The sequence below is a fragment of the Poeciliopsis prolifica genome, unplaced genomic scaffold (assembly GCF_027474105.1).
Source record: "Poeciliopsis prolifica strain line A6 unplaced genomic scaffold, Auburn_PproV2 SCAFFOLD007, whole genome shotgun sequence".
In the NCBI taxonomy this organism is placed as follows: domain Eukaryota; kingdom Metazoa; phylum Chordata; class Actinopteri; order Cyprinodontiformes; family Poeciliidae; genus Poeciliopsis; species Poeciliopsis prolifica.
The window spans coordinates 14,809,807-14,836,970 of NW_026562382.1; the positions used below are offsets into that span (position 1 = coordinate 14,809,807).

The following is a 27,164-nucleotide window of genomic DNA, read 5'->3' on the forward strand; positions in this document are numbered from 1 at the left end:
AACAACAAATAGACACCAGAATGATTTGCACTGACAAAAAATCACATGCATTCAATATTTTGTTGCTTAAACAATATATATGAGAACTATGATGTGTTTCCTTTACAATAGCATTAGATATTTACATGGTATGACAGAAAGTAGGTAATACCATCAATTTGTTGAGTTTGTCTTTGAAATTTCTTGCATTTTAACTATTCACACAATCTCACATGTATAGAAAGTTTAAAGAGATCCAAAGACCAACTAATAAATTTGCAGCACTACCCTCAGAGCCAGCATCAATGACACAAAGGCACTTTCACTCTTGCCAAAGAAGCTTTTCACCAAGTCTCTTTAAGGCATTACTTGTCTTTAACTTTTCACACCCTAAGAATTGCACTAGAAGTCCATAACCCCGCCGCATTTAATTCCCCTGGCAGCACTCAAGTTATATAACCCAACATAAGTCACAACGGAAACAGTTTGTTCCTGAATTAAAGCGTTGGCTGGTTTTATTTATAAATCCCCACTCTGTCTCCTTAATGTGTGCATTGATTTGATAATAGAGCTGTAAAAACAAGTCTTGGCACAGGTGAAATATTTCATCATAAAACTCAATTCACCATTTGAACCCAGAGTACATTCCCGTACTGCCGGTTCATTTTACCAAATGAGTACTGGACATTTTTGGCAAGAATAAAGAAACTGTCCATCAGTCTTGCAGACATTTTATGTAACATATATATATTGATCTCATAAATAAATTTCAGTTACTGGCACTTGATGTAAGTTGTTGTTACAGTAACACAAGGTCCAAACTGTCAGAGTCCTCTCGCTTTCTGTTTAGACATTTCACATCAGTCAGTCCAACAGGGTCAGGGTCAGCACCGACTGATGTTTCCCATTGTATGACACGTCAAAGCAACACAAAGCAACACCAAAATCAAAACATCGCAGAAACGACAGACCAAAAAGCTCTATACTGTCTAAAAGTTTGATATTTAACTCTAAATTGTCAATCAAATAAACACATTGCAGTAAAACATGTTGAAGCAATATATTAGTTTTCAAATAAATAGGTTGTCAAAATTGAATATATATTACAGCGCTGGTTTTAACTTCAGCTACAGGAAATTAAATCCTTTTTCAAGTAGTTTGATTAAGATAGAGCAAAGACAAAACATCCAAATGAAGAACATAAATATCTTTAAAAAAGAGAAAGATGGCAATTTCATCAATTTTTTTTCACTTTTTCTTGGAACAAATTAGCTGAAGGACAGTGTTGTAGATTAAAGCTTTCAAAAAGGCACTCAGCTGATCTTCAAAGACACAATGCCTTCGGAGAAAATCACATTGCGTGATACAAGAAACACAAGGAATGTTTTTTTACAAAGGTTTTCGTAAATGCTTCTCCACTCCTGCATGTTACTGAATTAATTACTTTTGGAGCTATCTGAAAAGTTGTGGTCATAAAGAGCCTCTGTCGCATTAGCTCAGAAGCTACTTTAGCACTTCAGTTTACGTAAGTGGTCTTTTACTTATTTGTGTGAGACAGTTTGGACTGATTTTGGTCAAACAGGAGCTCAGGCTCAGGCTTGTTTTGACACGTTTCTCTCTTTGGCGTCTGTTGCAAAACCAGACTCTGACCACCTCCTTCTCCAGATGGAGGCCTTTGGCTATCCGGGCTATTTCCTGAGAGGATGGCTTAGTTTTCTCCACAAAGCTTCGCTCCAGGGCCTCCTTCGCTCCCAGGCTGCAGAATCAAACAAAAAGCAGAAAGCAAAATCCTGAAGCACTGAGTGAATTGGATGGTTTTAGATTTTTCATCCTCACAAAGTATACCTGATGGTTGTTCTCCTTTTCCTCTTCCGCTCATTCATTCCAGTTTTATCACTGTATAACGCTACAAGGAAGTCAAAAAGTATTTGTCATTGAAGCTTATGAATGATTGGGAAAAAAAAAAACATTCAAATGCTACAAAATTCAAGCATAGCCCTGCTCAAGTAAATTTCTCAATTATGTCATTTCTCACTTTGACTGAATTATTCTTAATTGATTAAACATCAATTGACTTAGCTCTCTCGAATAGCAGCATATATTAGTTCTTTTTTAAATTCAGCAAAATAAATAAGTGATTCATGTGAAATCAATCAACACCAGAAATTAAATAAATAACTTACATTTATGTCTGTAATTACATTAAGCCACAGATAAACTTTTATAAGTAAGATTTCTTTTACCGCTTCAACTCAGTTATTTTTGTAGTCACGTAATTTGAAAATTATGCTTCCATTTTTCAAATCGGATTTATCTATGAGCATCTTTAGGCATTTACATGCAGTTTCAAAACAGATTACCTCACTTTATCTCTTAGCATTTACATTCTGATGATTTTTTAAAAATTCTAGTAATATTCTTGCCATAGAAAGTTTTCAATACAATGTTTTAAATTGCTTTGCTGCTTTTCATATTAAAGACTTTTTAAATCCATACTTTGCTTATTTTTATTCATTAAAAAGTGAAAACAGTGTATTATTGCCTTCCACTTCATACATATTAATTACTTTGTGTTGCTCTATCACATAAGGTCTCAAAAACACACCAAACATATTTGCCAAAACATGACAATATAAACAAAAGTGTGAGGGGTGTGAAGACTTTTGCCAGGTACTTTGTATATATTTTTAGATATACTTTTGAGATGTTGCATAATCCCTTTTTTCAAATGGAAACTAAGCTTCTATTTCATATGTTCTCTTCTTGTTCATCTCCAGAAAAATACACTGGTAAAAATGGAACAAGAACATACTTTTTTTAGCAACTCATCCTAGTAATACCACTTATATAAATACTATGGCAACAAATCAAAGGTACAGGTTTAATGTTTCTCAATAAAGATGACACCTACTGTAAATAAACACTGTATGGGGGATGATGGAGTGGATTTGTGTGACTCACCACCAGCCAGCTCAGCCTCGTCAAGCCATTTTGCCAGAATGGCCTTGAGTTTGCAGGCGTTCTTAAAGCTCAGCTGCAAATTTTCAAAGCGGCAGATCGTGGTCTGGCTGAACTCTGAGCCATGCACTGCGGCAAGAGCCTCGCCTACATTAGTCTGAGTGTAGCCTGGGGTCAAAATAAAATAGAAACAGCAATGCCTCACAGAATGCAGTCAGCAGTGGGGAAGCAAGATGATTGCCAACAAAAAAAAAAAAAACATCCAGAAAAAAAAAACGGCAGAACAAAACAAAGTAAAATGTAGATGAAGACATAGCAGGTTGTTGTAGGTCATACTCACCCAGTTTGATCCGGCGTATTTTGAAGTCATTAGCAAACATTTCCAGTTCTCGTATCTGTGGGGAGTCCATAGGGGGAGCTTCTTCCTGCTCCCGCATCCCTTTCCGCTGTGCATCACCTTTCGCTTCTCCGCCGGGGCCACCAGAGACCTCATCGGCTGAAAGGAGTGTTGACGACAGCGAGGAAAAACCGTGGCTTAAAGCACAAGAGCTGCTACTGAGTCCATGATCTGGAAACTTATATATGCACGGAGTCAGAGAGCCTGCAGAGAGGAAAATGTGACAGAAAGAGATGATGTAGTGAAGGTGTGATACTTAGAGAGGCCCAAAGTGTTAGATATTTTTTAATATTATCATTTTGTTGTTACTTTAGTTTATATTCAGTCTAAAGTATTATTGTGATTTAGTATAAACTGACCTGGAGGTTACAACTGTCTTCATGCAAGATAGTAAAACTTTATGGTTCTCAGACCCTAAAGTTTTCTCTGGTGTTTATCTACCCGGTCTTAGGTGACAGTTTGACCCAGAGCTGAACTGGGCTCAGATTGTAAATTAGATATCACACCTGGAACTGAGTTGTTGGTCTGTTTGTGTTAAATGTTTTACGACCTCTGTTGTTTGATGCTTTGACAATAAAGAGGGAGCTCACGTGAAAGCAGATCAGAACTCTCTTTTGACCAGCTCGGAGGAGCTGTTGATCGGGATTTCTCCTTCTGCAGAAGCCTGACCATATTTAATTCATATACGTTGTCTGTGGTTATTTTATTGTAGGTTCGAGGAAAATACCTAACACAAAGACTGGCAGAAAGCTTCTGAAAGTTGTCAAGCCACAATCCACCTTTGAGTCCTTGTTCATTCTTTTTGGCAAAAACTATCTCATTCTCAGTCTGTTTAAAATGTTTCTTTGAACAGCAGCACCTTGCATTTATCTACTTTGTTTTATCGACTCTGGTAAACTTCCCTGTCTCTGCTGGACAAGCACATACACTAAGTATGATACTGCCACCACTATGTTTCACCATACTGACAGTGTTGTTAGACTGATTTTCAATTACATCCCCCCCGACCACAAAATTTTGTATGCAACCTAAAGGTTTAAGTTTTATTTAGTGTGTTCTTTGGTCTCCATGATGCTGATTTTACACTATTCTGAGGTCTGCACAGAACAGCGTTTTTTTAATCAGTGTCTAAATGTTTATGGATTTTTAGAGTCTTTTTTTTGGGAACCAGGACTTGAGTTTCTTTTGCAAAACTTCTGAGAAGAATGATTGCAGTTTTATGAGCTTGATTGAATGTGTTTCTTAGATAAACACCTCATAATGACAATTTCCACCCTTTAGTGAATAGGAGGTTTAAACCTAATCAGCGCCTCCCTCTTCATCTTCTTTTTGTGAAACAGCATGTAGACTTAAGCTATCATTATTGCATCTACAGACAGGCACACACACAATCAGCGCCCACCACTGTGCTTGTGGAGATATTTGTTGTGCGAAATTGGCTCTCTTTTTGAAGCTGCACACTTGGGTGACAGCTGAGCCAGTTCAATTTACTGATAAAAACAGAGTGCGGAGTCTGAACAAGGTAGTCTGTGACATGAGTGCTAAATTAATCTCAATGTATTTTTTAGGGGACTTGCTGAAAAGCTATTCTTTTTCCTGTCACTTAGCACAATATGCTAATGTTTACTGGTAATTTAACAAAACTCACCTTTGACTTCAGGATTACCACGCACAAATGAGTTCTCTGCTTGCACTTATCTTTTAGAACTCTGCATTCTGATGAAATACAAAAAAGAAAACCAACTACTTCTATTAAATATTTTTACCATAGCTGTTAAAATAAAGTACTTAACAGTGGCTCTTACTGGTAGTTATGCAGCAAGATTTGTTTTGGTTTCAGAGAGAAACATGATGGCCAATCCTCCAATCCTCTATGAAATGCATAATTCTATTTGTATGAAAACAATTATAAAATCACTGATTGATCAATCTAATATTCAGGACCATTTGAAAGCTATAAAACCCACAGTGAGCAATGCAATACTTCCCCCTTGTGTAAATTTGGACACAGTGCAAATTGTTACACAACAGCAAAGGGAAATGAAAATGTCATCCTTTCTTTGTCATAGTTGGCTCATGGCATCAAGTCAGTTGTTGTGTTGTTTATGGATAGCCAAATTTTAGTGCAGCGCTGTTCCCATTTTTTCCTGTTGGTTTGATAAGATAGCAAATATCTTTACTGATATTTGAAAATGGCCACTGATTTCAATGGTTAATCATAATCAGATTTACAAATATAGATTATCTGCATGTTGTTGTTTACATAAGGAAAAAGACAATTCTTCTACATGTCATGCTTCGCCCACTGCTTGCCGTTACTGTCTCTTACTCTGCAGGTGTGGAGTCGCAATGTCTGGGATCATGAGCGCCCCCTGCCATGAGACAAGATAACTGTCTGCCTCACCTCGAATTTGTTCAATGCCGAAAACACTGTACATTATGTACATAGGCTAAAACATGGAAAATCAGTTAATACATTAAATATTTTTTAGCCATTTTATTGGCGACGTACAAACAGGAGGAACATGCTCCCATAAAATGGCAGCCAGTGCAGTTAGCTAGAGGTTGATCAATACCAGGTGAGGCTCAGCTCGCTGCTACTTCACGGGCTTCACTTCCAAGCGTTTGAATGAGAAAATGCGAAACTTCACAAATTTTAGAATCAGAATTGTTTAAGTTAAAGGAAAAATAGCACTGTAAATTATTTAATCATGATATTTTTTTTCCACGATGCCTCCCCTGACCGCACTTCACCGATCAGTATAGTTATTTGAAAAAAATACACACACACACACACATATATATATTTGCCACGACAGGAAAGTTTTGATAATGTATATGTAGCCTATTATACCATACAGCAATCCTGATATAATTTAATAAAAAATGAATGCAGATTGTTTCATATGCAATCAACTCTAAAGAACAAAAATAAGAGTTCAAATGCAAAGTTAAAAACAAATCAGACTGATTTTGCTAAACATCTGGCTGGCACTGCAGACACACCTTGTAAAAAACCAGTCACCTAGCAAGTCTTTATCAATTCTTTCCGTTCAGACACAAGAGCATAACCCTGCAGCTATTCAGAGAGAGACAGGATATTGCCTGGACAGCATGCTGCCATCACATTACAATGCCTGCCTGTAAAATTATTGTTAAAAAGTGTTATCTAATGTATGCAATAGATAATCTATTCACAAAGGTGTGCTTTTGTACTGCGGGAAATGTGTTTATATCACTGACATTTTCAAAATGTACTGTTTGTGCTGTTATTCACACAGTTTATATTACATGCAAACTGAATATTAGACGGCTTTAATAAATCAACATTAATCCAATGTCACTACGACCCTGTAACTTCAACACTTGTTTATGGATGGTTTCTAAGACAGATAGGTTTTCTATTTCCCACTCATCTGATCAAGGGAATTTGAATTCTCCACTTATTTGTGCCAACTAGTCATTAAATTATTTACCAGTTACATGACCTCTGAGGGCAATTAGTGACAATACATTTTATTCTGAGGAATCAAAATAAAGGTGGAAGGAAATTTGGCATTTCTACTTGTATCAATTTAAAAGACAATATTTTTTTTTCTTCCCACTCCCATTTGATCCCCTGTTCACATCTGCAATATAAAATTTGAAAGAAAATATTTGACATATTTGTGCTTTGTAAAATATGAAAAGGTTAAAGAAGTTCTCATTTGCTGGTGATTATGATTGAAACACTAAATTTAGAAACTGCTCCTACTGAATGGCTCTGTGCAACGAGCTCAACAAAAGAGAATGTGTTGCTTTCACTGGCTCTTTGCATCGGTTAGCAGAAACTAAATTCAAGTCAGAGTAGAGAAAGATGTAGAGAAAAGATGTAGAGAAAAGAACTACATCACAAAGGATGTAGTTCTTTTCCTTTCTTGGGAGAAAGTTTTCTTTTTCATCCCAGAGAATGAAAAAAAAAAAACTTTTTCTAGTTAACACACCTTAAGGTATTTTCCCCCCACACTGAGCTGGTAAGAGAAAGTGGACCTTTCCTTGGCTCAACCTAATGCATCCACTGATGTTCCCTGGGGAAACAGCTATGCTACAGCGAGCACGGTAGTTGTTTGTGTGCTATGCAGTCACTCCCCACCACCCTCCCAGCATTACACAAGTGGACTCACTGGCTGTCTGAAGGCTTGTTGATAGCCTTTTTGCCAGAGATTTGCTCTTTTCTTAAGCAAAGCCAAAAATTTAAAAGTGCACAAAATAGGTATTGCAACAGCAACACTTGAATGCATATTCACAGCAGTTCTTTTTTAATAAGGTTTGGTTTTGTTACTGTCATTGACTTATCAAACAGTATATACTTGTTATCCTTCTAAAAGCTGGTTTTACTCTGTCAGGTTTAACTTTCGATCTTTCTTTAGCTCTGTTTTGCCAATCAGCTACAGTAAAGATGTAATGAGGTCTTTGACTTGACAGGACGGTGCACAGCAGGGGTAGCTGTAGAAACCTTTCATATATACTTCCAACCAGTAAAAACCTTTTGGTTAATGTATATTATTTCAAATGTATATCTGCCAAGTGTATGAATAATTCAAGGCTGAAGTCTTGCTCTTAAGTCAGAATTGCTGCATAGATCCATGTGTGTGTTCACTTAAAAGTGCAGAATATACATTACATTTCTACCCTGCAAATAAAAAGGAAATTATATAAACTGGATGCACCGTGTGAACATTTTTTCTGGGCTATAAGGGCTTAAAGATTGAAATAAGGGTGCCGAAACTTCTTTCTAAATCCAAAATTTTAATACAAAATACCTGAAAAGACAAAAAGAGCTAAAATCTCTTCTCCAGAAAAAAATTGGAAATGATTTGCTCTCCAGGTTTTGCCAGTTGGTCTGCTCTCAGTTCCCAAATAGTTGCAAATATTTTCTAAATGTATACTGACATGAGCAAAATCTGAAAGAGCCAACATTATTTTCCATTATTCTTGCATTTAACACCTATCAGTGTTATGTTTTGCCAACTGATTTAATTACTACTAATGAAACAATTTAAACCCATATATTTCACCATAATGTAAACTTTTATCTGTCTTTCACTTTAATTCACTTTAATGAATAATTAGAAAAAGTCTCATGAATAAATTAATTTAATGGGATTATGATTGTTTTTAAGATTTTATATTACAACATTTTCTCCTTGATTGTTTATTCAATTTACTATTGAGTCAATTTAGCACTATCAAAATAAAAAATCTATCACCTCTGATCAAAATAAAGTAACATTGAAGCTGCTGCCATTGCTTTTGACTTTATGGTAGCATAGCTGCAAACATACTTACGTTTTTGTTACATCACTGTCATGTTTTTTAACTAATGCCTGACCATCTTGGAATTAAAAACCAATGTTCTACATACTGCTAAGAATGCTCCTGGCAGTTTTTTTCAGCCGAACAAGCAGCACAAAGCTCAGAATGCTGCCAGTCGGAGTCAGCAGAGATTCAGCATGCCTGAATCTTCATCAGCGCAGGCAGAAGAAAACTGCACAGCTTAAGAACAGCAAAAGGGGCAAAAATGACCCTGCTTAGTATTCTATGATAACTCTAGCTACACATATTTATATTTTTCTATTGTTAATGCAGAAAAGAAGCATATCTGAGGCTCAAAAATGTAATTTTTTTATCTGACATTTTCCACACGTTACAACAATACCAACTCTATTTCCTTTTTGAGCCATAAATCTATGAGAAAATTGAATAAAGCCTCATTTTTGTGATTCATGAGAGGTGACTATCCACACCAAGATCACTCTTTAACGCTTCATTCACATCTCATTACATTCCTTACTGATATTTCTTTATGATGTGGCCTGTCAGTCCACCTAATGATAATACGTATTTCTTCTCATGTGAATCAATATCTTTTTGTGCTGACATGTATTAATCCAAATACCTTCATTTTCTTCCTTTCTTTAAAGCTTTTCCTTAAGGACAAGAAAATCTGCACACAGGCCTATCTTTAGTGGCCTTATTTTGCCATTTATTCACATGCCAGAAAAAAGTCTAAGATCATTGAAGTGACAAATTAGTCTTCCTTCCTGCCAGTGGTATGAAAGGTGTGCCTCTTTAATTTCATCTTAATGTCCTTTTAGCCTTTTAGTCTTTGACAGGATAAATGGATCAATACTGTCAAATTGTTCCAGATAGACAGTAGATGTTGCTAAGATAGACCTCAAATAATTAAAACCATTAGTTTAGGAAGTAATGTTAGAAGCAATAGAAAAGATTGTCAACAAATGTAAATTATTTTCAGCGAACAGTCTTCTTTGGGTATGGAATTATCATTTAACAAATTATGAAATGTTATAATGTAAACATACATAAATATAGATTAAAACAACTGATCAAATTCTTTAGACATTTGAATGAAACATTGTTTCTAGGAATAGAAAGAGTTCAAACTTGCATTGAAACTTTTTTCTCCTGCTGACAGCTAAATACCTCAGCTCCCGAGAGGATTAAAAGGAATTAAAAAGACATTTGTCAGTTCTGGTGAGCTGCAGCACCAGATTGTTCAAAAAAAGGTAATAAAGTCCTGAATTAATTTTATCTGACAGCAAACTTGAAACTAATCGCAAAGTAAACACATTTCCTGCCTAATTTAATGGAATTAGCTTGCAAGCGAGGGAATGCGTGAATGTGTGAGTGTGTGCAGAGTGTGGATCTGTTCTTTACCTTGTAATGGATTTGCAGCACTCACCATGTTGGGGTGAGGGACGCCACAGGTCTGCAGGATACGAGTCTGAGATATACTAGCAGAAAGCATCTCCTGGGCTACAAGGAAAAGAGGATAAATTCACTGTAATCTGTGTTAATCAAAATCTATTTCAACATTGTAGTATACAACAAATGTTTAGCAAGTTATTGTTTTCCTCGTAGATGTACAAGAGAAGAAAATGCAATCCCAAGATTTGGGTATGAAATTGGGGGTAGAAACTGCCAAAGGGGTGAATTAGCCTGTTGCCCTCGATGATTTGTCCATCCTTCCATTTTTAATGACTTTATTTTTTTTTCCAAGTTTAAAAATGTTTAAGCAGAAGTTGTGCTGTATTATGATCATATCTAATTTTTTACACATTATATATACCCATAGACACTCTGATTAACTCAAACAGAGTAAGGTGCATGTTTATAACTGTCTTTGTTAAATAAATGATTAGGGCTGCCACTAATTGAGCCACTAATGTTTTTTTTTTTTCTGCACTGAACAAATGCAGTTAAATTAAACATTTTCTTGTGAGTCAAGACTGAGACTTCTCAAACATCTTTGCCATGAAGTGAGGAGGGTGTCATTATGCTATAAATTACTTTCTAATGTCATACAATTTATTACTTCTGACAAAAACACTTATTTAAATTAACTGTCTACTGGATCAGTACATAGCATTCTTTACAGTATGACTACTCTAACTGCATATTGGCCATTTTGCATTTGATTAAAACTGGTGTAAAATGACAGCATACATGTTTTCCTGTTTTTGCTGATTTACTAACCAAGAGCCCTAATTTGAAACTCTTTGACCTCATTTGCTCACCTGTCATCATGCCGTAGGTTGCTTGCTGGTTGCTGTAATGGCAAGGGGTGACTGGGTAATGCAAACTCGGAGGAGCGTTACTGAGGGCGTTCCCAAGAGAGGAAGTGGACAGGTGCATATGGGACCTTTTAGTAGTCTGACCCAGGGACAATCCTGATGATACTGATGCAGAAAACCAAGAAAAAACAAAACCCTTTTTTATTTCCCACGCAGAAAACAATGGTTTAACTACAGAAACATTCAGCTCATTCATTAAATGTTGCCACGTCACTGAGAATACAGATTTGGTGACAAAACAAGACACATGCTTTGATGATGGCTTTTATGAAAAGCTTCGATTTGCATGTCACTGTAAATTATCTTGTTAACCACATAATTATTCATGGTTCATCTTCAGGCAGTTTGTTTTTTTAGCTCACTCCAGGCTCTAATGAATGCTCACTGCCATTGTTAAGATCAACACAAAGTACTAATGGCAATGTGTTTCAGTGAAAACAAAGATTTAATATAGTACCATTTTATGACTTTCTGACTGCATATGATTTTGCATGTTCCGTTTCTGCATCTGTTACACAAACATGTTCTGTATGATCTCATCCCATCTCTTGTGAGTCTTTAAATGTTTTTCCACAATGTCCGACATGAGAGAGTGTGGGGGGATTTAAACAATTATCCCCAGACTGCTGTGCCAAAGTAACATATTATATAAATATTTCATGATTAAATTCAGATTTTGAAAAAAGGAAAAAAAAAAATAGCATCATTCCTAGCTTTTCTCATTTTTCAAAGATCCAAAAGTTTCATTTAATTTACTGAAAGAAATAAGTCTTGATTAGACTTTAATATTTATATGTGTCTTAAATATGCCAATAGATAATTTAAGAATTATATCAAGTAATATTTACAAATAAATTCAATAAACTTCTACTACGATAAAAAAAACCAAAATGTTATTATTTCTTAATAGGCTTTAACGGACAAAGTGCCACGTAACCTCAGGTCTATAGGAATTATCTTTATCCTATCATGTACCTGTAATAACTGTTATGATGAGTTAGATATGCCTGAAGGGATGTCAATGCTCAGGAAATCAAATGTTCATATCTTTCCTGGAAGAGAAGGATTAGAGTGATTGTTCTTGGCCTTCACTGCTACAGCTGGGATTTAGCATCTCAACAACACAATGTGGATTAAGGTTCATGTTAATTACGCTTTCAAGAGCTTTGCTGCGAAGCGTTTTTGTAAGCTCATTTTTGTCTAAAAAACTCTAGGAACTTAAAAGACAAAGACATCAATTGAGCAAAAAGAATTTAGAGATAACCCTAACAATAGAAGCATCATCTCAAAGAAAGTGCATAACAAGTAGTAAGAACATTATAGACTTGATTTACCTGCAGAAACCATACTGTGAGCGTGGGATGTAGCCGGTAAACAGTCACCGGTGGAGCCATGGTGCATAAGGATTGGTAAGGGTGAATCGCCTGCCAGCGGGCTGAAGGAATCAGCACCAAATCCCTGACACGCCATGTTTCTTTGGCTTTTTTTTTTTTTAGCAGTCTTAGTGTTCACTGATGTTTGTCTCTTAAAAATCTTTCTTTCCTTTAAAGCACAATGACTCACTTTATTTGGTCCTGTCTTCCATTGATGTTTTCTTCTCTAAATTGCATTCCTAAAATCTGTCATCTTGCCTTCTTTCTTGGGATACCGTCTTGTCTTCTTTGGCCTCTCTTGTTCTGCTGTCTTTTTCTGGCTGCTTTAGTTGTCTTACACCTCAAGTATCGTCTTCTTTCCTTGTCCTTTTTCTCTGGCTCAGTCAAGCATGCATCTCCCTCGAGGCACTTGGGAATATGAGGGTAGAAAACTGAGAGGTTACTTTCTTTTCCCTTTCAGCAACTCCGCCGAAACTCTTTAAAGTTTAAGCAGAACCCTACCTTCAAACGAGGTGAATACCAAAATGATTCATGTTCGATTTAAAATCACTATCACACCTGATGAAATGTGAGTCTCCTCTACTGAGAGCTAAACAATGCAGCCCTGCATTGTCTGTTACAACCTTCGTCGATCAATGGAAGTCAGAATCTGTCATGCCCTCAGCATTTTTCTGCCCTAGTCTACTACAGGTATTTATATCCCACCTACATCTAACCAACCCCGCTCACAACCTATGAGATTCCCCGTTTCCTGTCAAGCTGCTCTCCCCCCACCTTTCAATTCTATGTCAGTGCTGTAATTGCTTGTTGTTTGTACTTACCTCTGTTCTTCTCATCCCATTTCCAAATCCAGGATTAGGGTACAGAGCTGCCGAGAAACCTGATCTCCTCTTCCCCTCTGCCTCTTTACCTCCATCTCTTTCTGTCTCCATGATTACAAGATTGTGAAGAAACAATAGCAAAGTAAAGCAAACACAAAAATTCTATAGTTTCTTAATGTTTATTTGGAAATACAAGTTAGCAAATGACATTGGTTGAAATTTCCGCTACCCAAAGTAGTAGAGTTTGAGATTAATTCAGTTCCCAGAACATATAAACCAAATCAAAGTGTCATTTATAACTTTTGTTTGTGAAGTAATAATCTTCACATATCAGTAAAGGAAGAGCATAACCACCTAAAGCTTGTTCAGAATGGAAGATCTGAGGTTTCAGTTCTTTAAAAAAAAAAGTTCCAGACCTTATTTGTATCTCCTCATAATAGTTTAAACACACTGAGCATTTACAGATTGTTTTTGTTATAGTCACAAACATCAATGTGATTCATTTACTATCTCATGTGTGCAGACTGAAGGAAAGTGCAGCATTTTCTCTTGTTCTTTGAAAAACGACTCAATTCTGTCAGTTTAGATGAAAAGCAACATTCTGTGTTCGTCTCCATCAGTTTCTAATGAACATGATGTCATGATGTTGCCACCACGTTTATGAAGATGGTGTCTTCTGATCTAGATGATGCGGAAAGTGCTTTGCCACACATAGCACATGTCATCACAACAGATGTTTTGCATGTTAATATATCTCCTAAATTGCTACTGGGAAATAACAATTTTCTCCATAATTTCCAGAAACAAATTTCTGAGAACATCACAGAACAACTGTATTTTCTATGAAATTATATTACATAAAGGCAGACTTTCTTTTACTAATTATGTAATTTCTGAAGACAATTCATAACAATCCAGATAATTTAGGAGTATGAGAATGAAAGGGTTGGGACCAAAGCACACCTCAAGTGTGAGATTTTTATTTTATATATTTTTTTATCCCTCTGATGTATAAGTGGGTCCTTTTGGACCTGGTGAGGTCTTTTTTTGCAATATCTTTGTAATGAAAAGTTTTCATCACTTCATATTCCAGGTATTCCTCAAAAAACATGTTATTGATATTATGCAATTCAAATTTTTAATTTAACTTTTACACATTTTAAGAAATAGTATGTTTTATATTACTACCCCATTCTTCCATAAGAGGGTCCAAAATGACCTGCATTCATTTCCTATGGAATTTAATGGGAATCTTTGTTTCTTACCAGCTGTGACTGTCAGGAACACATTTTTTTGTGAACCATACATACCGAGTCCTAAGTCTTTTTTGAAGTTAGCTAACACTAGTTATCTAACCAAGCTAGCTAAAAATACTGCCTATATTTTATTGTCCATGTGTATTACTTGTGTGTGTGTGTGTGTCTCTGTGCGTCTGACACCCTGGATGAGAAAACCAAAAGAGGAAATGTGTTGGATGACATGCACAACTTGTTGATCAATGTGTTCAATGTTCTTTCTTTCTTTCTTTCTTTATTTTCTCAATAAATAAAATTAAAATTCATAGCTACATAAATAAATTAATAAATGTAAATGAACAAGAAAAGAATAGAGTGCCTTCTCCGGGTCGGGGAGGATGTCCTGCCCCAAGTGAAGTGGGAGCTCAATGATGGATTGGCACAGCATCTGCAGGAACCAGTCTGTCTAGGTGGAGAGAGAGCTGAGCCAAAAAGCGAAGCTCTTGTTTTACCGGTCAAAGTTCTTACCCTCATCTATGATCACGAGCTTTGGGTTATGTCCGAAAGAACGAGGTCACGAATACAAATTAATGTTAGGTTTTTGGGGTGTTTCCCTTAGAGAGAGAAGCTCAGTCTGGGAGGGAATCAGAGTAGAGCTGCTTCTCCTTCATGTCAAGAGGAGCCAGTTGAGGTGGCTGAGGCATTTGATTAGGCTGCCTCCTGGTTGCCTCTCTGGTGAGGGTGAGGTGTTCCGGGCACTACCCATCGAGAGGAGGTCCAGAGGAAGACATTGGAAGGACTATGTTTCTCAGCTATCCTAGGAAAGCCTTGGGATTTTCCCAGAGGAGCTGGAACAAGTGGCTGGGGAGAGCAAACTGTGGGCCTCCCTTCTTAGGCTGCTACTCTGCAACCTGATGGATGGATGGATGGATGGATGGATGGATGGATGGATGGATGGATGGATGGATGGATGGATGGATGGATGGATGGATGGATGGATGGATGGATGGATGGATGGATGGATGGATGGATGGATGGATGGATGGATGGATGGATGGATGGATGGATGGATGTGCTCATTGTTCCAACATTTCTGTTGTGAAATTGCTGTTGTCATTTCGTTTTAAAAATATTCTATAAATCATCATAAATGTTCTGTAATTTATTCTAAAAATGCTAAAAAAATGGTGAACATTTTAAATATTTCAAACATGAAATAATACTTGTGTGAAATAAAACACACTAGAAAGTATCATACCCTACATTATTTTTTAATCAAAATGACAAAAGTAGCGTAGAAACACATTGATTTAAACAAAAAGACCTACTCATGGAAGTAGGTCTTTTATGTTAATATGTAAATATGTCATGCATCAGAGGGTTAAGAGAATTACTTACTTTTGCACCACTTTACAGATATGCACTATTACGTTGTACACAAAGGTTTGTCCCCTCAATGTGACAAAATGTTGAAAATTTCACTGTAGCCTCTTGATGTTTTGACTTGTTTAAAGCAGTGTGATTAATGTCTTTAACCTTTAGATGTAGTTTAACTCTCCAACCCCGTTCCATTAAATTTCATCAATGGGAACATCAAAGTAGGTGCTTCGCACTCAGGTAATCTGTTGAGTTTATGGTTGAATGAATAATAAAATTACAAAGTGAGAGTTAACTTAAATGATGAAGGTCAAGCTTGAGCTTGTAGGACTGATTGAACTTAAGAATCCCATTTGATTGCACAAGATATGAAGAAAGAATCTCTCCACTCTGCAAAGCTGCAGTTCTACCCTGCTCTCATGTTTTCACATATGTAGCCAGGTTTTTATATTATATTTTTAAGAAGCGAAATGTGTGCTGCAAAACTATGGAAGCAAGCATTGCACTTGTGTAAAAGACTCTTGTGTGGCTTTCATCTGGGGATAATGATCTCAAACACGTCAAAATTCCTAATGATTTATCTCTGCAAGTTAAAGCAAGGTGTTTGTCATATCCCCTTCCTTTTGTGAGATTAATTTAGAGTAAGATCTGTGGATAAACCTTGAAAAAGCACTTCATGCAATGCAGAAGGATTTGAAAGTTAAAGTAAAGGCTAACCTGTTCCTGAAATACAGGTGACCATCCTTTTATTATTATTTAAGACGTGTTATGAAGAAATTACAATCCAAGTATTGAAATACTTTTGTTCAACTTTTGAACAACTTTGACAAACATGTTCCTTTAACCACACACCTTGACATGTCTTGCAGGAGCTTTGGCACATTAATTACCTCTGTTTTTGTTTCAGGTTGATGCAGACTGACCTGGAGTTCTGACCTCAAAGAGACCAAACCAAAACAGAGTTACTGTTTGAGAATATAGGTCACAATTACCATTGTTTCTGAGCAGTGTTCGTGTTGTACTCTGGATGCAGAGAGCTCTAGGTAAAGACAATGGGTCTCATCAGTGTGAATAGAGGTTAATCTGAAGAGTGTGACCACCATGTGTATTCTGTTGTGTCTGTATTTTTGTTTATCCTTAGCTCTGCTTCACTATTGTAGGTGTAGGTGGGCACCAGGTGGAAAATAGCTGGTGGGTGGTAGGCACGATTCAGCTTGCTTAAGTGCATGCATATTTAGAGAGAATGCACCAACAATGTTCTGCCTTGGAGGAGGACCTGACACACATTATCCTGAATGAGTTTACTTGTCCTTTTAATCCCCCTCAAAATGAGCAAAATTAATGATGGGAGAAAATCTTAACTTGTGTTGTTTCAAATTTCCATTTATAAGTCATAAGTGAAAGTATCAACCAAAAAACAATATTTAACTCCAATATTTTCAGGATTAAACTAAACGGAACACTCAAAAAATGAAAACTAAGTAATATTATCTTTGAATAAAGCAAAGCTGAATCTAAAGCGTTACAAAAACAACTCACTGTGATGGTGATACAAAAAAATATCTCACCCATACCAGAATCATCCTTAAAATAATTTTTCTCTGTCTTCTTTGTCGAAGCCAAGAACTCCCACTCAGACTGTAGACTAAGGTCCCAGCTGGTGAATGCATGACTATTTGTACACTGTGAGAGAAAACTTTCATTGTTTTAAATAAGTTTTATGCAGAACATTCTAATTCTTATATGAGTTTTCACCGAAAAAAATTACCATTCAGAATTTGTGATACGTAAATTTTGGATGGCAGATTGGTGGATTTGGTCACCAACTCTCACAATTTTCAGCTTCATCAGTCCTGACTGGTCACCTACCAGTCAGAAGTTCAAAACTGTGACTCTTTTCTTTTTTAACTATTTTGAGCTCCTGCCAGCTGGTGCAGACAACTCTTCTTTGTAGAAGCTGTTACAAAAGATACAAACTTTACACTTTTTAGTATCAGTGATATGATTAAAATGAAATCAGGGGAAACACCACAGTGGAAGAAGTTATTTTAAAGGGACATTGATTTCTCGTGAACAATTTGAAACTTGAGGGTGAGAGAGATCCAGGTTTCGGCAAATAACAGGAAGGCTGTGACAAAAGTTCTATAGGTCTACAATTTGGAACTCATGTAGCACACTTAATTTAAAGAGGTTAGCTGGGTTTTATAAATATAATTAAGATGAGAGTAGGATTATATTTGCATAATGCTAGGCACTCTAATAGTGCTAATTAGTAAAATATGAATCTAAAGTTTTTTTGAAATATTCCATCTAAAATAATTTATGTTCAAATATTTGTAAAATTCTGCTTTGCCATGACTGATTTATCAGAAATTGATGTGATTTTGTCTATTCGCTAATAAATAAATACAATATTTTTCTTTTATTTTTCTGCATTATAGTACTCAATAAAAAATCTAAATAAGCCAAAAATTGGTATTGGCAGGTTAAAAGTGTGGAAAATTTGAAATTAGGCACAAAATGTTGAAAGTGAACTGTTTGGTGAGCATAACATACTTGTCATTTCTCTGTGTGAATGAATAGTAATTTTATATTCAGGAAGATTTATAAACAAAGGTTTATAAAAAATGTGTATCAGCTCCAACTTATAAAAGGGATCTTTTTTTTTTCTTTTTTTATACTTTTTATTTTAGATTTGTCCAAGGTGGATTGTGGAATATTAAAGGGCATAATCAAATATTTTAGAAAAAAAAAAAACAATTGGCCAATTTTTTTTTTTTTATCTAGAAAGATTGAAATCTTTCTAAATAAAATACTGTGAACATTGTAAAAGTCTCAAATGCGTGTACACCTCAAGGAAGTATTTTTCTTTAGCCCTTTTAGACAATATTCTGACTATTCTGAAGTACGGTGAAAATGCAGGTAATCAAAGAATAGGATTGCAAAAAAGGCAGAGCTTTCCCATGAGCACACAAGAATACACTTCTGCACAAACCAACACACACTCATGTGCATATACAGACCCTAAACCCAATTAGTGACGAGACAAAGAGTCAAAGGGGTTCTCTTAAAGCACCTGTCCTATATCACCCCCTTCTTCACTTACACACAGAAACACTCACATAGACGTGCACATGCGCACACTTTTAAGCATGCACTCACACACACAAATAGAATTTGTCAGCATTCACAAATTAGCAATTTCTCTAACGTTTAATACAAATAAAAAATATATATTATCCATCCTGCCTCAACTGAGGTGCACACAAATTTATTCAAACATACAAAGTGACAAAAAAAGAAAGCACATATCCTTTCACTGCTCCCACTGCTGCAGTGGGAACAGTGCTGGGTGACACATTCTCACAGGTATCACATCCATGCTTACAGTGTGCCAGGTGTGTTTGCCCGTGTCTATGTGAGCGACAACAACAGAGCTCCCTGCAAAATGTGATGGCACAGCCCAGCGGGGTTCATTCTGGTGTGCGTGTGCAGGACATCGTGATTGTGTGTGCCTGCTGTCTGCTTGGAGAAAACAGCCTTAAACTCCTTCTGTTATCACAGGGTTAGTTTTAATTCACCTTTGCATGGTACCAGAACAATGTCAGAAAAAGACCAGATGCATATGTTGATGGCCAGCCTCAGATCATATTCATCAGACAGTGCATGTATGGCAAAGAGGAAATTCATTGAATAAAGAATGGCTCTAACAATATACCTGAAAATAGGCACATTATAATGAGTTATATTATTTCTTGGATCAATGATGCAATGAAAAATATAAAATCAAATAGTTGTTCATTTAGAAACAAGAAATGTAAGCAAAATATTCTTGATGGAAATTGTAGTGTTCGTGGTTATTAGCATTTTAGAAAAAAAAAAAATCACTGTAACTCTCATCTGAACAGAGTCCATATTTCAATGTTTGCTGTTTCCCATTTATAGCTTGTGGCAAGCCTAAAGGTCCAAATGTGCACCGATAATAGCTGTATCAGCATGGGATTCTTGGAAGTTGTACTCGTTGATGCTCTCCTTGTCTGGGTTGTCAGCATTGTTGGACAAGTAAATTTTGGTAGGTTTATTGTTGAGTTGTACAAGTTGTAAGGAAATAGACTAAATAGTGCTCTGTGAGACCATATACAAATACACACCTCAATTACAATCAATTTCAGCAGATCTATAGTGAGGCCATTCATGAAATGAATAAATCGAGGACTAGAGAAAAATATATATATATATATATTTGATTCTAGATATCAGCATTTATGTAAATCACTTTTTTCTAATATTTGACATTCAGAACAGTTTATGTAGAGTTCATAGTTCAAAATGCCAAAGTTAATGTCACTAAGAAACAAGAGACTAAGACTAACATAGTCAGGATTGTCACATAGTTTTATACAGCACTCATTGTTTCTCTGTCTGTAACAACCTAGCTCTTCAAAAACTTAAAATAATAATGAAGCAGGTTTTTTGATGCTGATTGACAGAAAATCAGAGCCAGTGAAGCATCAGGTACATGTAGTAAAATGAAGATCAATCCGGCATTGTGGACATAATTTATGACAAATGAGTGTTTGGCTTTTATGCATCAAGTATGTCATTATGACAAATTTTAGTTTTTATGAATCATTATTTATTGTAATTTAGTATATGTTTTATGTGCATTGCTTTGCAAAGGATGTGTTTTTAAAAACACAAATATATTATCTTGGTGGCTTTTAGATATAAGCTGATAGTATTAGGATGTATTGTCATAAGAGACAAAATCTTGACTTGAGTAACAGTGTTTGAATGATTAAGCCTGATTTTAACAGCAAATAAACATTCACTTGATCTGACATGATCACTAGATCTTATTAATTAATAGATGTATGTACAAAATACTGATAAAAGCTGAATTCTAAGCCTTTGCCACAACGTAAAGTCAAACATTTTCTGTTAACAACTCCAAATTTCTAAAAAGATAAAAGAAAACAAACTTATTTACTGACACTTTTATAGTGTGAGACCGAGGATATTTTCTTTTCATCTTACAACATGAACTTTATTGATTTACACTGCAACACTTTCTACACTTTCCATTTTACCCAAGCAACCGGTGACTGCAGAGATGAAACTGAGATGCCTGTTTTTCACTTTCTGCATCCATTCATTATGCAGAAGGGAACAGAGAGGGAAGTATGTTGGACGCTAGAATACATCATGGCAGAGGTCAGCTCTCCTGATGAATATCAAGCAAACCTTCTGCAGCACTCCTGCTGCCATCTGCCTGGAGGTGAGCCTGACTCACAAATGCCGCCTTGAACATATCACAGAGGGCTAATTTCATCAACATATTCAACAAACCCCATTCGAACCACAAAGGTTAACCGTGCAAAGCGGGAAACTGGAGCGGGTTCTGGATGTGCTCTCCTTGGCTCTCGCAGATTACCATCACTCTTCATTAGGCAAATGTCAACTTCAGATATTTGCGAACTAAATGACAGTTTGTTTACCAGTTGTTATTTACAAATTCTGGCTCAACATTGAGGGAGAGTACCGATTTGCTTCCAAGAACTTTCCACTATATATTGAGATTTTAACAACTAAAATATTTGTTTTCGTCAGAATCTAATCTGACTTAAAATTGTCTAAAAAAAAAGATGGTGCAAAAGAGGACTTTCACACTTCTACAAATATTGGCAAACTAACCCTACAATCCTTGGATGATAAAAACTGGAAAGTACTTTCAGTTGGAAAGAACTTTGTCTCATCTGTCTTTGTCTGAACTGCTGACAAGGTTAGAAGGACTAACCTTGTCAGTGTTAGTGTTTCTAACTGTCTAGTTGTTAGCATTTCCTCGCAAACAATGAGACAGGTGGAACTATCTCTGCAAAACTGCACTGAAAAGGCTGAGCAATGAAAGCAGTCAAAAGCAATAAGCCACAAAAACAATGTCAAAAATGATAATAATGTTATAGACCTACTGTGAAACTCCATCTGAGGTCTCTGATCATTGCATTTCCCTTGAACCAAACATCCAACCAGAGTCTCTTCCGCGAGCTCTGTCAGTATTGCTTCTGAAAAACACACTAACGCTATTAGACTTGCTAAATATATTTATTACACTGCGTATTGCATGTTTAAAGAGACTTTTATTTTACAATCCATATACAGTTGTGGCGCTCGTTGAGTTTCGCCCACGGCCCTTTACATAGTCAACTCTATAGACGATGCTCACTGCTCTTTGTGAGTCTGCTTTTTTTTTCTCTTTCTGTCTCCTCCTCTGCTTTCTTTAGTGGTGACAGTATGAAGGACAATCAGCTTGAATAAGAAAATGTTGCAAAGAGACAAGAAAAACTACATGGAGAGATAACTTTGTTAAAAGTGCAGTGAGACGTCGAATCAAAGTTCATTTCTCTGGCAGTGTCCAAAGGACGTCTGCTGAACAAATGTAAAACAGGACATAGAATATTTCATAAATATTGCTGAATGAACTGTAAAAATCAAATAAATAAAATTTGTTATTTAGCACTGTTGTGCTATGTGTATTTAGCATGTATAGGGATGAGACGCATCCAGATAAGTTGAGTAGAAATGCTCTTGTGAATTAACACTTCATCGAGGTGACAGGGACTTCAAAGTAAATCAAATCAAATGTGAAATTCCACTTAACACCTAATGTTCAGCATCTTTTCTTAGGGACTTGGTTGGGCTTTTTAAGAGTCTGACAGCTCAGGAAACGGGGAGAAAAGAAAATACATAAAAGCAAATGAAAAGAATGAGACATGAAAAATTACTATACATGAATGAGCACATGCATGTGATGATTTGCATTGAATTCAACTAGGTTGTTTAAAATTGTGACTGTTGCATTGCCACAGAACAATGAAAAAAAAAATAAAAGAAGACAAATCAAACAGGCAGTAACCAAGCAACAAGAAGACAGTGTAGCTTGCTCGTCTGCTCCATAAGGCGCCAAGTCCTGTGAGTTCCCGTTTATTATTTCTAGTTATTGAAGAAAAAAAGCACGTCAGAAATAAAAGCTGATAGGAAAACACTGATAATGTTATTTATTTCATGTTGCTTTTACACATGAAATATGAGGTTAAGCATTCCCGTTAAACATGTTGTGAATCTCTCCTTAGAGATTTTAAAAAGCTTGTCTGTTTTCCACATTTTTCTTCTTTCATCATCAAACGTCAAGGTTTTTACGTTGGACCAACACTAAGCAGTTGATAATTGTGAAGTGGAAGAAAAAATGAACAAGGTTTTCATCTCTTGCAAAATCAGAAGCAATAAATTGCCTTAAGAAGTCGCCGAATCACAAAAAAAAATTACACTTGTGTGTAATTTAATCATAATATAAATCCAGCTGTTCATTCATGCCCTCAGAAGTTTGATAGAGAATAGTAGGAAGCAAATAGTGCAATTAAGATCAAAGAACAGAGATATCAGAGATAGATGTTTTTAAATGCAGGGTTTGGTTTGGAAGAATATCCCAAGTTATGAACATCTCACAAAGCAATGGTCAAGCCTTCATCTGCAAATAAGGTGAGAATGAATGCTAATGCAAGCTACACATTCATAATCTCATCAGTGTGCTTCCCCTTTTCTCAATTATCATGATCTGAAGTTTATATTCTGCAAGCAATTTAAACAAAAACTAAACTAATAGTAGGTTGCTAAGTCAGACTCCCATCTTGAAAATACTTTTAAACGATTGCAGTTTTTTAAATTTAAAATCAGTGAACAACCAGGTTTGTTTCAAACACATAAAAAGGGAAACAGACACTGAAATATGGTGCTGGGAAAAATATTCTAACAGAGGAGCTACAAACGAAGACCCTTGCAGTCAAAAAATCAAACAAAACTGATAAACTGAACGTATAGTCATGATGCTGTATGCAGAATAAAAATATGAGATTTTAATTTAATCTGAAATCTACACTCTAATTGAACAAAAATGTTTTCAGAGTCCAAATGTTTCGTCATAAAACCTTGTTTTGCAATGCATACTATCTGCATGCAAGTAAAATTAATGAATTCAAAATGTATTTAAGTAACATCACAGAACAATTGGGATCAATTGCAGTTTGGAATATAAAGTTTATGGAACAAATATAGTATACTTCTGTGTATAATAAGTATTTAAATCAATCGATTAAAGGCTGCAGCTGTAAATTTGCATATGTGAGCTGTTCCCTTACCTGACCACCAGGAGGACACCGCAAGCACAGAAATAATCAAGCTTTTTTTTTTTTACCCCCTTAACCAACAGCTGCAAATTCAGCAGGGGTTCCCGACTGCTGCAGAGCTCTTATGTAAGAAGTTTAGCAGAGAAATTAGAGCTGATGTTATTTGGAAACTCCTAATGCTGGATCAATACATTCAATATTCTAGGAAGGTTCGCACAGAATCTATTTTGAATCACAAAAGGCTCCTGCAGGTCTAACAGATAAGGTCGTCAAAGTCACATTGGGTGTTTATTTATCTGGACTCATCCATGTGTGTAACACTGGCAGCTGTTCACATACAATAAAAGACAGCTACAGGTACAATCTCGACAACTTTCCCAGTGTGATCGGGCAAACAGTTTACACAACTGATTCTGATGTAGCCGGGAAAAATTAGATGTCTTTCAAATGGACAACACGATTTCTTGTAAAATGCAAACAAAAACACAAAAATATAAGAAACATAAGAAATATTACAGTATATGTCACATCAGGGCATGACCCAGTTTATTAACTACAACTCTCAAAGGAATTTGGCTTGGAAGCTGCTCAGTTTCCTAATATGCTCTCCGCATGGTCTGTAGCTTACTCTACTTTCTTGTGAATTAGGTTTTATAATGTTTGAACTGCGAACAGCTGCCAGGTGCAGGCACAAATGACATTGAGGAAGATGTGAGAGAATAAGTACTCTCAAGATCATCACATATTTTACACTGCAGATTGCAAGCTGATCTTGTGGCACTATGTTTTTAGAGCAAAAGGGAGGAAAAAGGGAGAAGGAAAATGAGTGAAAGCTAGAAAAAACATCATTACAGTGAATGTATTAACTCAAAAGATAAATAAACACAGTTCTAAAAAACACACTAATTTCACCTGAACTTGATGTTTAAATGGAAGAATATTAACTCTACTTGCGGTAGAGCTCCCTTAATTGGTTAGATTTTCTCTTGTTTTCTTAAATGTCAGCTTGCACATAAAACTAAGTGCAACTGATTAACATCATTTTGACATTGGGAATGTAAAAGATGTGATTAAATATTCACTACTTTAGAGAAACCTGAAAAGTTTCATTCATATTCAACCCACTTTACTATAATACCCTTAAAAACTGTTGGTCTAGTCAACTCCCTTGCTTTACTTAATTAGGAAGTAAATTCCACTTGTGGGTTATTTTGTCTTATTCAAGGCAATAAAACCAAGTCCTATACTATAAAGCAGGGTAATGTGGCAAAATGTGAAAAAGTTCAAGGGGTGGGAAAACTTCTTAAAGCAAACATATCTACAAACATAAGCTCTATTTCAGTGATATAAACATTTTCAGAAGAAGACGTTTTAAACAGCTAAAGTCAACTAAAACAGACAACATGCATATACTGCGTCTAGCTGTGCGTGTCATTGCTTGAAAAATGTGTGGACATGTTAAACAAGCTAAAATTGATAACTTTCTTCTATTTGAAGTAAAGGAAGTATTATTAATCTCACTTCAAAACACCCCAATTAACCCATTAAGCCAGCTCATCTCCTCTAAATCCTTCAACTGCCCAGAGAATAATCCATGTTAAAGTAAATTCTCCTTAACTAGGAAACTAAAATTTTATTTCCGTTCACCCCTGTTTAACTGACAGTATCAGTAAAAGTGCCAACAAAGGAGTGTCAGACATACAAGAAAAACTGAGCCACTGAGTCCATAAATTTGTGTCCAGGCTTCCTTTGATGGTGCCATAAGGGCAGATTAAATATAAAAAAGGCTGACACTGACAGGCAAAGAGTCTGCCACTGGTACACTGATAAGAACCCGGAAAGCCAGTGTATCGGACAGCTCTGGTCTTAATATTCAGGCCAAGTCTTGTCTGTAGTGACAGGAAGACGAGAAGAAGGAGACAGCATTTCTTCTCTGTGTGCCTTTGGCGTTTTTTCTTCTCAATTCAAAGACCTGATATGATATGATATGATTCAAGAAACAATGTAAGTGAATTAAATAGACCGATAACTACCCAGGTGAGAACACAAAAGAATTTCTCAAAAGATAACATGAATATGAGTGGGAAAATGGGCCACACAACAGAATTTTAAAACAATAAATCTTCTCGCTCTTTTTTTTTCTCAGTGTCTGTGTAAGAGGTAAAGACCGTAGCTCAGAGGCTAAGATCAAACGGTCGTGGTGATGAAAAGAGCAGGTCTCCGAGGGTTGATAGAGAGAGGAGGGTACGAGACACAGAGATCAGAGAGAAGCAACAAATGAAGGATAATTTGCCCTGATGATACAGAGTGTAATGAAAAAGCTTCAAAGATTGGCAGCATGAACTCTGGATCATTGATCATGTTTTGTGGTCGTACTCAGATCAACTCAATGCAACACCTAGGGGACTGTGGAACAAAATGCAACTTAATCTGAATCAGCTTCTCTTTGAAGATCTTTTTCTATTAAGGACAGACTTACATTCTTCACTTTGACTGAATTTCTTTTGTTACGTCACCTTGAATCTTGGCTCTGTGGAAATGAGCTAAAATCCTGTTACTGCATGTTCTCAGGCTGATTTCATGAAACTATTTATAGCATGATGTATGAATCTGTGCAAAGTTTGCCGATGTAAATTATCATATATTGTTTATTTGCCTCCATATAGATATCATCCACCTATAAGCTTCCATGTGAGTTTCATGCCAGATTTCTCAGTTTCACCATCTTACTTACAAGGAATAAATGACCATGAATACATGCATTTAACATTGTTAAGCAATTGCAACAGGAATTGCAAATACTCCACAAAGTATCTAAACTCCTTGAACTTTTTTACTTTTTGTAATGTACAGAAAATGACTTAAATATCTTTTGCGGTGGGATTTTATATTAAATATCAACAATGAGCTTTTGTATCCACATTTTAGCTGCTATTGTTTTCAGGTTTGTCTCTCTTCTACTGTGAAAATCAAATTTTTGATTGTTCATTTTTAATTCGGACTTTGTCTGGAGCATTCTAACTCAGGATTGTGCTTTGATCTAAACTGTAGCTGGTTTTAAACTGTGATATACTTGTTATAATGTTATGTATTATAGTTGTTTTTCCACTGGAAAATTGACCTCCACATCAGTCTCAAGACTTATCATCTTCTTGTGGGTTTTCGTAAATCCCTTTGATTAGCTCCATCCATTAACTCCAGCCTGAG

General features: G+C 36.0%; 1 protein-coding gene across 1 annotated transcript; it reads right to left on the reverse strand.

Annotated features, from left to right (window-relative positions):
• Positions 1–1,216: 1,216 nt before the first annotated feature.
• Positions 1,217–12,441, reverse strand: pou1f1 (POU class 1 homeobox 1). The gene is made up of 7 exons (XM_055032132.1): positions 12,306–12,441; positions 10,915–11,076; positions 10,055–10,153; positions 3,278–3,538; positions 2,941–3,105; positions 1,825–1,885; positions 1,217–1,735 (listed from the first exon to the last, which is right to left on the reverse strand). The coding sequence occupies exons 1-7, from the start codon at positions 12,439–12,441 to the stop codon at positions 1,501–1,503; spliced, it is 1,119 nt and encodes a 372-aa protein (XP_054888107.1). The 3' UTR covers positions 1,217–1,500.
• Between the last annotated feature and the right edge of the window lie 14,723 nt (positions 12,442–27,164).

Excerpts from the sequence above, each read along its gene's own strand:
- pou1f1 (XM_055032132.1), bottom strand. The coding sequence starts at position 12,441 with ATGGCGTGTCAGGGATTTGGTGCTGATTCCTTCAGCCCGCTGGCAGGC. Across the intron at positions 11,077-12,305 it reads TCACAGTATGGTTTCTGCAG|TATCATCAGGATTGTCCCTG; the intron begins GTAAATCAAGTC and ends TTTCTGCATCAG. Across the intron at positions 10,154-10,914 it reads AACCTACGGCATGATGACAG|CCCAGGAGATGCTTTCTGCT; the intron begins GTGAGCAAATGA and ends TTTTCCTTGTAG.